General features: G+C 35.9%; 3 protein-coding genes across 4 annotated transcripts in view; all 3 read left to right on the top strand.

The window, feature by feature from the left end:
* LOC134817546 (uncharacterized) overlaps window positions 1-12,069 on the top strand; it is a 49,841-nt gene that overhangs the window by 21,200 nt on the left and 16,572 nt on the right. The window contains exon 1 of one of the 2 annotated variants that reach the window (XM_063826723.1): window positions 10,852-10,858. The exons of the other annotated variant lie outside the window; for it this stretch is intronic. The gene's annotated coding sequence lies outside the window, so the exon portion shown is untranslated. Of the gene's footprint in view, window positions 1-10,851; window positions 10,859-12,069 lie in introns of those variants that run through there. 2 annotated transcript variants of the gene reach the window in all.
* Window positions 8,057-9,682, top strand: LOC134813408 (alpha-1,3/1,6-mannosyltransferase ALG2-like). The gene has a single exon (XM_063821160.1). It carries the CDS (start codon window positions 8,062-8,064, stop codon window positions 9,265-9,267), a length of 1,206 nt encoding a protein of 401 aa, XP_063677230.1. The 5' UTR covers window positions 8,057-8,061; the 3' UTR covers window positions 9,268-9,682.
* LOC134825933 (CD2 antigen cytoplasmic tail-binding protein 2 homolog) lies at window positions 9,724-12,040 on the top strand. The gene is made up of 7 exons (XM_063838131.1): window positions 9,724-9,799; window positions 9,952-10,088; window positions 10,248-10,397; window positions 10,593-10,721; window positions 10,896-11,103; window positions 11,289-11,457; window positions 11,623-12,040. Exons 1-7 carry the CDS (start codon window positions 9,724-9,726, stop codon window positions 11,714-11,716), a joined length of 963 nt encoding a protein of 320 aa, XP_063694201.1. The 3' UTR covers window positions 11,717-12,040.

Raw genomic sequence — 12,069 nt, 5'->3', positions numbered from 1 at the left:
ACAACAGTGATTTCTCTCCGTGGAGACAGAGGTGCGAGAAAAGAACATTGTTAATATAAACAGTCTAGATCTTAACTTGGAGCCACAAGGCCAAGGGTAATTTTTGAGTGTTTAGGGAATTTTTTGAATTCTTAAAGGGTTCATTTTATATAGGGTCATTGATATATTATGTGTATATTGTTTGTATAATTTTATAAAAAAAATTTAGATGGTATAGAGGGCGAGTTTCGCAAACTTTATCAGGATTGTGATGGTGAGTTTGATGAACAAGTAACAACAACATGGGTAGCAGTTTACACAACACCGTTGGAGGGCATATACAGCAGATCTCCTAAAAAGATGAGAGATGCCCTTGGGAGACGTTGGACTAAGGTAGATTATCATGCATTTGTAGCTCTGAAAACAAGTGATAGATTCTTCTGGACCATTGAAAAACAACAAAATGGTATAAACATAAATACGAAGGAAAATCTTGGTGAGGTTAGGGACAAATTGGGGTTATCTAACCGAAATTAAAGCCACCTATCCTATGTGAAAAGGAGACTTCAGAGACAAGATGTAGTATGGATCAATTAATTGCTATTCTTGGAGAAGAGGAAAACAATTACCATGCAACCTACAACAGTTGCCATCACTTATCAAAAAGGATGTTTGACAAAATTGCCCTGAAAGATACTTGGGAGTTTACTAGGCCTCCAGAATACATTTGCATGATCATAATATCAATTTTATCAACTATCATTGCTGCATCTTACTTAAGAGACAAGATCTAGTTACATTTATGTATTTTTGGTATTCTTGAAACATAGCTTAGTTTATTTAATGTGAACTTTTTGGTCTAAGGTTGCTGGTTGCAAGATCACACCTGTGCATGAGGTATCCCCCCTTTTTGGAACCAGCTCTGTGCATCTAGAAAGTTTTAAAAATTAATGCGAAAAAGACTTTCATTCTTGTTATGACAAATTTAACTTTGAAATACAGATACAAATAATCTTAGAACCCTTAAATGGAGACGAACAAGTAGAGAAAAAGAAACTGTATCAAGAACTTAAAATACCGAGATGATTTTAAAAAGAAAGAATAGATGAAAGACTGATTAATTGAATTTTCGGTCAGGCTAGAGTTACTTTAAAATATGTATATTTGTACAAATGAAGAATGAAGTTCGAGTTATTATTATATCAATCATAGATATTTACATATTTGCGTGTCTTGTGCAGTGGTGATTTCATATCAAATACGATTATTTATTTATGAGTAAACAATATTATGATTTGCACTATTCATTTATAAAATATCGTAAGATATTCGAAATTTGAACTGTTTACAACGTTAATCTTTTATTTTTCTTGTTATGTTTCTAAGTTGCAAATTCTTAATATTTAGAATTTAATAAATTTACTGCAGGACTGCATGGCATTGTCTACATGAAATGACTAAGCATGTACTTTGGACTGCCTTTTTCTTCCTTTTGTTCATACCTGATGTTGAAGGGGAAGGTACACACAAAGCTCTTGAGGATATTGTGCCAGTTTCTTTCAATTCCATCACAGTGCTTAAATGCTACACTCATGGAATGAGCTGGCCGTCATGTTTTCCTACTGACTATAATCGAGATTATAAAGATTGTAAAACTGTTTGGATGAAAGATGGGAATGTTCTTCAATCTGGCGATAAGTTTGATGTTAGTTCTAAGATTTCTTACAACTTCTGTGACACATTTTCGGAAACAGATGTCATGGTTAGTGAGCTGGGTCTTCCAGTAACAGTGTTTGAGGATAAGGGTGATTACAAAGATGACTCAGACCAATTTGAATGTTATGTGTCTACCTTAACTATCAAGAATACTGAAAACTCCGATTTAGGGATGTATCAGTGCAACTTCTCGGATCACCAGCTAGAACCATTTCGTGAATTCCAACACCTTGCAAATGTTACTCTGATCAATGTAGCAGATTACACACCAGCAGAACCAAAAGTAGAAATTGTGAAGGGAGACTCAGGTCTTGTTCAGTGTATTTCGTTTGGAAAACCTCTCGATTGGTATTACGTTATCGAAAACAAGGAAAAAAGGGAAAACAGTTGCTCTAGTGATTATGATAATACTGGACGCCATGCTACTAAAGAGGAATCAGCGAAGTGTCTGTAGAAAAGGTTCGGTAAAAAGGTAATTAATTTGCAGTCAGAAGATATGTGGCGGTGTTTTGAAGTGTCTGAAGTGACTCATCAGCCTGACAGTGATACCTTTGAGTCCTTCCTGCTGATAAAACACATTTGCAAATTTGACTACATTAGAGTGTATTGTGGTTCAGCTGATGGAACTCTTGTTGACTATAAGCAATTTGTGGAGGTACAGGTAGAAAAGAAATATGTAATAAATCGGTCATGGGACAGAAATTCCACGATGACTGTCATTGCTGGTTTTGTAGTCTCAATTGTGGTGATTCTTCTGATAACGTTTTCTATTTTGGCATGTACTAGAATATCCTGTGGTGGAAATGAGTGGAGGCAGTGGAAACTGGACTGCAGAAAGATTTGCTCTGGAGAGTAAGCTGGCGCTTAGTTGGTATTGTGTACCATCATCTACTCAGTGTTCACTGTTCTGCTGTCCATTTCTGCAGAAATAGTTATATTTCTGGACTAATATAATGCACTAGACCTTTTGTGCTATTGTGAAAATTAAGAATACAAACTTGGAGATGAACTTTTAGTATTTTTTACAGGGGTCGACCGAGGGCAGGATTTTCGACCGAGGCCGAGGCCGAGGAAAATACAGTTAGTTAAGACCGAGGCCGAGGACAACCGAGGTTTCTTTTTTTTGACCGAGGCCGAGGAGTGCAAATTTTGACCGAGGCCGAGGCCGAGGCCGAGGAATTTTGGCAGAAAAATTGTTGGAAAAAAGGGCATTGTTTATTAGGAAAAGCGCACTGTACCTAATCAGATTGTACTGTGTACTATACTGTGTACACACGTTACAATCATTATGAAGGGGCAAGTTCGCCAAGAGTCAGGAGTGGGCATGCCCAGGCAGGATCTGAGTAATTGACAGTGAAATTTGAAATATTCTATCAGAAGCGTGGTGAGATGGATGGTGTCGGTGCATCAGGTACAACCAAAAACTCTAGCAGGGCACATCCTGAAGTTAAATCGCCTCAGCCTTAAGCCAACAAACTTTGAGGGGTGCTTGTTTCTCAAAAAGAACATCGGAACACTTGGGGACGACTTCGGCCCCTGTCCAAATGAATTTGAAGCCCCAAATAAAGAGGACTGTCCCCCTTCTGCGCTGTGCACAGAAGATTATTCTGATTCAGAGTGCTCAGATATTGTCATTTCATCAGACGATGAATCTTAGACTATGATATTTTTAGTTTTGTGTCCTGGTCAATTGGTCGTTTTATTTTCAATTTTACAAATTCGTTTACATTAACCTCTGTAAGTCTGTAGAAAAATTCCCAAAATTTCAACAAAAATCCTCGGTCAAATCCTCGGTAAAATCGTCAAATTTCGCCGAGGCCGAGGAATTTCGAATCTATTTTTGACCGAGGCCGAGGCGAACCGAGGAATCGTCCTCCTGACCGAAGCCGAGGCCGAGGCCGAGGAAAAATCGCCAGGCCGAGGCCGAGGACTCGGTCGACCCTTGATTTTTTAGTATCTTAAATTTACACTTCTTACTCCTTCAACTTATTATATAATGTATATATATATGATAATAAAACAAATATTTAATAAAACAAATATTTATTTTTACGGCACAATCAAACAATATCAATAATAAATAAATCAGGGGAGGTTTGAAGAGGTTTCAAGTGCCGAAGGCCACTGCTTATCTTTAGGATTTGAGAGTGACCTGTGCTTGAAACCCCCTCAACCATCCACTACGTCAATATACTAATTACAGTATACAAATATAGAAAAATATAATAATCTTAAATTACTTATTGGTTTAGTTTGGTGACAAAGGAGAGCCCAGTTGAGTTTTAGTTTAGCTTTAGGTTTTGAATCAAAGTTTAAAAGGTTAGCCATGTTTCATGGCAGAGAGAGATATCATGTGTGCATAGCCGTACCGGATGTAGAGTTTGAGATATAATATAGATTAGTTACCATGTATTAGGGTCATCTCGATTTTGGAGGGATAGCAAGTGCTTTTTAAGGTTAGATTTAATAACACCTGACGAAGCTGATAAGTCTGAATTCTTGGAAGAACCCGGGATTATCAACCCATCTACATTAGCATCACATATTTCGAATACATAGGGGCTGAGGTCATTCCAAATTTTCGTAGAGGTGTACAAAAAGTTCTGTTGGGAGATATCTAACCTCAGTAATGGGACAATCAGACGAAGTTTTTCATTTCTAGGACAGATCTTGAAAAGATCTTTAATCGACTGGGGGACATCAAATTTAAGAATTTTGAATAATTCCATAAATGTATGGTACATGTGCAGATTCTCCAGGTTCATAATTTTCTGCTCGGTGAATAGCGGTTTAGTGTGTTCAAGACAGTAGTTCTTGCTAGCCATATGTTCGTTATAAGTTCTTGAACGTGCACAGGTTAAATAGTATTCTTTATGATCAAAATTGGGAATGTTGCCAAATAGCAGTCTTATACATCGTTTTTGAATTGCAAAGATTTTATTCAGCTTATGTTTAGGGATCCCACCCCAGCAACTTATACAATAGCTAAGATGTGACATAAAAAGAGCATTGTATAGTTTCAAATATTCAGATTTGGGAATGAATTTGCAAATTCTCTTAATCGATACAATACTGGAGTTCAGCTTTAAAGATAAATGATTAAGATGTGGTTCCCAGCTTAGCTGTTCGTCTATTATCACCCCAAGAAACTTTGTACATTGAACTTTTTCTAGCTTTTTGCCATCTATTAAAATCGTTAGATTCCTGTTAAAGGGCCGTGTTCTGGCACAGGTCTGTGTTGCTCTTGACAAACCTGGCTGAAAATGCATATAACAACTTTTCCCTGCATTTATATGTAACTTGTTAGACTCCATATAGTTACTGACTTGTTTCATTACATGATTAGCTTTTTCAAAAGCTTCCTGTGCTGAACTACCTATCACAAAAATATTTGTATCATCAGCAAACAGGACGAATTCAGCCAAGCTTGAGGAGCTCACAATATCATTTATATAAATCAGAAATAGTAGAGGTCCTAACACTGACCCCTGGGGTACACCATACTCAACTGAACACTTGTCCGACTTTTCAGTTTGAAAAGAAGTTACTTGGCTACGGTTTGTTAGATAGCTAGCAAGAGATATATGATGGTTATGTCTTCCAGTGCAGTATGTACTAACTGAATGTTTAGTTATCTTATCAATATCATAGATAGATATTTAAACGGATAATGGTGTCAGGTTTGATATCGAGGTTACGGCTAAAGGGGTAAATCATATCGCTCAGTTTTCACATAATATGCGACAGAGCTGCTGGAGACGAACAAGTAGAGAAAAAAAGAACTTAAAATACCGAGTTGATTTAAAGACAGAATAGATGAAAGACTGATTAATTGAATTTTCGGTCAGGCTAGAGAATCTCTCAGTATTTCAGTAGCTATTCAACGAAATTCTGTGAAAATCGAGTTACTTTAAAATATGTATATTCGTACAAAATAAAGAATGATGTTCGAGTTATTATGGTGTCAATCATAGATATTTACATATTTGTGAGCCCTGTGCAGTGGGGATTTTATATTAAATATGATTATTTATTTTTGAGTCAACATTGACTGGCACCACAGGCCAGTCCCCAATTATTCAATATTTGTATTTATTTTGTAAATACCTCATTTCTGGAGTCTTTTTCTTCAATACGATTGTTTCAACATATTATGATTTGCACTATTCATTTATAAAATATCGTAAGATATTCGAAATTTGAACTGTTTACAACCTTAATCTTTTATTTTTCTTGTTATGTTTCTTGTTATGTTTCTAAGTTGCAAATTCTTAATATTTAGAATTTAATAAATTTACTGCAGGACTGCATTGCATTGTCAACATGAAATGACTAAAAATGTACTTTGGACTGCCTTTTTCTTCCTTTTGTTCATACCTGATGTTGAAGGGGAAGGCACACACAAAGCCCTTGAGGATATCGTGCCAGTTTCTTTCAATTCCACCGCATTGCTTAAATGCTACACTCATGGAATGGGCTGGCCGTCATGTTTTCCTACGGACTATAACCGAGGTTATAAAGATTGTAAAACTGTTTGGATGAAAGATGGGAATGTTCTTCAATCTGGTGATAAGTTTGATGTTAGTTCTAAGATTTCTTACAACTTCTGTGACACATTTTCGGAAACAGATGTCATGGTAAGTGACCTGGGTCTTCCAGTAACAGTGTTTGAGGATAAGAGTGATTACAAAGATGACTCAGACCAATTTGAATGTTATGTGTCTACCTTAACTATCAAGAATACTGAAAACTCCGATTTAGGGACGTATCAGTGCAACTTCTCGGATCACCAGCTAGAACCATTTCATGAATTCCAACACCTTGCAAATGTTACTCTGATCAATGTAACAGATTACACACCAGCAGAACCAAAAGTAGAAATTGTGAAGGGAGACTTAGGTCTTCTTCAGTGTATTTCGTTTGGAAAACCTCTCGATTGGTATTACGTTATCGAAAACAAGGAAAAAAGTGATTTTAGTGATTGCTTTAGTGATTATGATAATACTGGACGCCATGCTACAAAGGAGGAATCAGCGAAGTGTCTGTTCAAAAGGTTCGGTAAAAAGGTAATTAATTTGCAGTCAGAAGATATGTGGCGGTGTTTTGAAGTGTCTGAAGTGACTCATCAGCCTGACAGTGATACCTATGAGTCGTTCCTGCTGATCAAACACATTTGCAATTTTGACACATTTGAAATTTTGACTAAAGTGTATTGTGGTTCATCTGATGGAACGCTTGCTGACTATAAGCAATTTGTGGAGGTAGAAATGAAATATGGAACAAATTATCAGTCATGGGAGAGAGATTGGATGATGACTTTGATTACTGTTGTTGTAGTCTCAATTGTGGTGATTCTTCTGATAACGTTTTCTATTTTGGCATGTACTAGAATATCCTGTGGTGGAAATGAGTGGAGGCAGTGGAAACTGGACTGCAGAAAGATTTGCTCTGGAGGGTAAGCTGGCACTTAGTTGGTATTGTGTACCATCATCTACTCAGTATTCACTGTTCTGCTGTCCATTTCTGCAGAAATGATTATATTCCCGGACTAATATAATGCACTAGACCTTTTGTGCTATTATCAAAATTAAGAATACAAACTTGGAGATTAGCTTTTTTAGTGTCTTAAATTTACATTCCTTTACTCCTTCAACTTATAATATAATCTATATATATATATGATATGATGGTTATGTCTTCCAGTATGATTTAAAAACAGAATAGATGAAAGACTGATTAATTGAATTTTCGGTCCGGCTAGAGAATCTCTCAGTATTTCAGTAACTATTCAACGAAATTCTGTGAAAATCGAGTTACTTTAAAATATGTATATTCGTACAAAATAAAGAATGACGTTCGAGTTATTATGATATCAATCATAGATGTTTACATATTTGTGTGTCCTGCGTAGTGGGGATTTCATATTAAATATAATTATTTATTTTTGAGTAAACATTCACTGGCACCACAGGCCAGTCCCCAATTAATCAATATGTATTTATTTTGTTAATACCTCATTTCTATAATATCGTATTTGGAGTCTATTATTTTAAATACGATTGTTTCAACATATTATGATTTGTACTATTCATTTATAAAAAGATATTCGAAATTTGAATTATTAATCTTTTATTTTTCTTGTTAAGTTTCTTGTTATGTTTCTAAGTTGCAAATTCTTAATATTTCGACTTTTATTTCTTAAAAGCCAAACTGAGAAACATAGCCAAACTGAGAATCTCAGTTTGGCTAGTCAATTAAGCCGCAGGCCAGTCCCCAATTAATCAATGCTGATCAACTGAAATCATCACAAATAACTCATTTAAATTTTAAGATTTATGATTCTCAATAAAATATTTCACTTTTAGGATGGTGAAAGTGAAAGAGAAAGTGAAAGTGGTATTCCTACATCCCGACCTGGGGATAGGAGGCGCTGAGCGGCTTGTTATAGATATGGCTCTAGCTCTGCTCAACAAGAAACACGATGTGACCATCTACACCACACACCACGACCCTTCCCACTGCTTCTCAGAGACTAAAGATGGATCTGTTCAAGTGGTTTCTAAATTTGATTGGATGCCTAGAAAGTTATTAGGCAAATGTTATGCTCTGTGTGCTGTAATGAGAATGATATTTCTAGCAATGTTTGTGAGACTCTTTGTAACAGCTGATGTTTACATTGTAGATCAGGTGTCGGTGTGTGTGCCTTTCTTAAAGGTTCTGTCAAGTAAAAAAGTGCTGTTTTACTGTCACTATCCTGATTTGCTCCTCACACGACGTGACAATGTCTTAAAGCTGCTGTATAGAAAGCCACTGGACTATCTGGAGGGGTTGACTACCTCAATGGCTGACAAGATATTTGTTAATTCATTATACACAAAGGGAGTAGTCACGGAAACGTTCAGTCATGTTCAACAGTGTGAGGTGTTGTACCCATCATTAAACACTAGCAAGTTTGAAAATGGATATGAGATTGTGTGTACAGATATCGTGCCTAACTCTGCTGAATTTGTCTTTCTGTCCCTTAACAGATATGAGCGTAAGAAAAACATTAATCTGGCCCTTGAAGCTATGTCCTTTGTAAAGAAGCATTGCAACGAGTTTGAAAAATGTCATCTAATAGTTGCTGGTGGATATGATAGTCGAGTGGTTGAGAATGTTACACATCACTTGGAACTAGAACAATCTTCACAAGAACTAGAAATCCATGATAAGACAACCTTTCTGAGGTCCATCTCAGATGAAACGAAACTCTATCTTCTGAGGAATTGCACAGCTCTACTCTACACGCCCTCAAACGAGCACTTTGGTATTGTGCCTGTTGAGAGTATGTACTGTTCCATGCCTGTTGTTGCTGTAAACAGTGGGGGGCCTCTGGAAACTGTCCAGCATGATGTTACTGGTTTCTTGTGTGATCCACGTCCTGAGAAATTTGGGGAGGCGATGCTGAAGTTTATCGGACAGAGTGAGTTGAAGGGTAGGATGGGAGGTGCTGGCAAGAAGAGAGTGCAGGATTTGTTTTCTTTTGCAGCTTTTACAGAAAAACTCCATTCGACTGTCATGGAGCTGTCCTGAATTATTTTACTTATTTAATTTTTAATTTAGGAAAATTAGAGTAATTCGATCTTAATCTTATGTTGATTATTTTAATTTATTTCGCTCACGTTTTAATGGTGACAATCAGAGTCGTTTTGTTTGTGTTTTATGTTCACAAAACTATTGCTCAATTGATTTTATCATATTATGTAGATGGTATTAATCTATTATAATTTGTTGTGTAATGTTACTTGGTATTTTTTTGTTCAATCTATTCCAAATGATAAGTGCAAGATGTGTTTTACCGAAAATTTATTTATCTTAATTCAATGAATTATTTGTTTTAGTAGTAGTAGCAGCTTACAGAGATCATAAATAATAAAGTATTCTGCTGTTATGATGATAACCTTCATTGTTCGGATCAGTAAATATGTTGAAACACTTTAATTATTAAATCATTAATTCGATTAATTAATTGTACTATTACTTTATCAAATGCATCGCCAGATGGTCATTAAAGGGAAATCAGTTACGTTTAATGAAATCGTTGCCAGTCAACCGGCAGATCCAGGTATATAGTCTGTTCCTGTTTACTGAACTGTACTGTACTGTTCATGTCCGATGTTCTGTAATATTCCGTCAATCTTAAGAAATAAATGTTCTGTACTTAAACTGTGATTATTTTTTTAGTTTTTCGTTAGTTTTAGGAAAAATGTTTGTCAGAGAAAAAGACGGAGGAGGGAGATGGAGAGAGTGCGACTGCGAAGAAGAATTACTCTCTTGATTCGGATGAGGAAGATGATGTCCGGTCCAAAAAACTTGACGTCAACGACATTGATGGACAAGAAGATACAACTATGGTGAGTACTTTAGTTACTTAAACTAATTGCTATCACACTATCTGACTATCAAGTGTTCCTGACGTTCAGTTTTTTCTCTATAAATAGCTCAACTTAGGTGGTCTAATTATTGTAAATGTATCAACATTCCTCCTCCTTCGTTACAAAACCTATTAACAGAGAAGAGACGGTGAACAAGTCATAACTCCATTCAACTTGGACGATGAAAACGAAGAGGGGCATTTCGACGAGAATGGAAATTTCATTTTCGACAAGAAGGCCAGTGAAGAGATAAGAGATAGCTGGCTCGACTCCATCGACATGCAAAAAGTACGATATATTTAATTATTTTCACATTCTTTAATTTAAATTGTACAATACTTAGTTATTAAAAATTGTCCTGTATATTAGTACAGTTGCAGTAACTAAAATTTGATTTCATGACCTTTAAATCTTCAAACACTACGAAATTTTAAGTTTAATTGAAGTTTATTCGATAGTAATGAACTATTTAACTTATTTCAGCTACCAGCAGTAGTTCCCCTTGAATCTATCTCCAAAGAATCAACTCCTGATCCTCTGTCTAAATTTACAACCGCTGAAATACTTGGTCAGATAATCTCTATTCTCAAGCCCTCAGAAACTATAACTAAGGTGGGATGTTTGGGTAATTAATCTTGAAATGACATGTCCCTATCAAGTTGTACAATGTCTGTTGTAACATTTATCTTGTACAATATAATACAATATAATACCTTCAACACTAATTATACTATAGAACAAATAATTTGGGGAAACGATGCATTTTTAATGTTGCCATGGTTTCAGGCCCTGAAAAGGTTAGGCGGGACCCAGTTATCAGCCAGTCAGAGATTAAGACTGAAAAAGAAAGGTCAGCTCCCCACAGCCAACCCAGCAGATAAAGAGCAGTTAGAAAAGTTAACAAGTCTGTCTGACTGGATGCTACACCAGGGCAGGGACACTATCTATCAGGATACCTACGAGAAACTTAACTACGAGATAAAACAAGCTACAGGTTAGTGTTTTGAAGTGGGTTAATTACTGGCTTTTACTTTGTTTTAGTGGGCTAATTACTGGCTTTTACTTTGTTTTAGTGGGCTAATTACTGGCTTTTACTTTGTTTTAGTGTGCTAATTACTGGCTTTTACTTTGTTTTGTCTTGTGAAATTGTGTAAAACTAACATGTCCTGTGTTTGACAGAGGATATATTTGGAGATATGGAGGAGGAAGGAGAAGCAAGCAAGAGTAAGAGAGTAAAGTTAGATCACGACCCACCTGTTACCATGGAACTTAACTGGTACTACAAAACTGATGGAGTTACCAACGGCCCACTTTCTTCTTCTGAGATGTTCGATATGCAAAACAAAAGGTAGCCGTTTGTACTAACATTTTTTTCAATTTATTCCGTAACTCCTACATTCGTGTCCAAAATTCCATTATACATGTAGTTTCATTGCGTCCTAACATATATGAGATATATCTCAACTATTTTTTGATAGTTTACTCGAAGTTTAATAATTCGGTGATGTTTCAGTGCGTTCAAGCCAGGCACGACGGTTTGCAAAGAAACCAACAAAGAAGCATTTTATGATGTGAAGAGAATAAATTTTGACGATTACATCGATTGAAGAGTCGACATGACACTTCTTGTGTCATGATATCGTAAGTCAGAACAGGTTCTTTTAAGTGCAAAGCTATTGGTTCCCTTCAATATTTATACTTTGCTTTTACATCAGTATGTTTGCTAACTTATTGCGATCTTGAATAATAGTGTGACAGAAATATGTATCACCAGCGATCAGCATATCCTCTTTCTGTTTTCCAATATTCAATATATTATCTTTTCTGAATGGAATAGAAATTATTGACCATTCCAGTTAAATGGATTTATTTGATAACATTACCGTAATGCATATTCTGTAATGGATATTTTTACAATTTTGATTGTTTGATTCGATCGCCTTTAAAACTCACATTTCTG

This window comes from Bolinopsis microptera, chromosome 1 (genome assembly GCF_026151205.1).
Source record: "Bolinopsis microptera isolate Bmic1 chromosome 1, MBARI_Bmic_1.0, whole genome shotgun sequence".
In the NCBI taxonomy this organism is placed as follows: Eukaryota; Metazoa; Ctenophora; class Tentaculata; order Lobata; family Bolinopsidae; genus Bolinopsis; species Bolinopsis microptera.
This window is presented reverse-complemented; position numbering and strand designations above follow the sequence as displayed.

Coding starts and splice junctions, on each gene's coding strand:
- LOC134813408 (XM_063821160.1), top strand. CDS start 8,062: ATGGTGAAAGTGAAAGAGAAAGTGAAAGTGGTATTCCTACATCCCGAC.
- LOC134825933 (XM_063838131.1), top strand. CDS start 9,724: ATGCATCGCCAGATGGTCATTAAAGGGAAATCAGTTACGTTTAATGAA. Junction 10,089..10,247: donor GACAAGAAGATACAACTATG/GTGAGTACTTTA, acceptor ACCTATTAACAG/AGAAGAGACGGTGAACAAGT. Junction 10,398..10,592: donor ACTCCATCGACATGCAAAAA/GTACGATATATT, acceptor AACTTATTTCAG/CTACCAGCAGTAGTTCCCCT.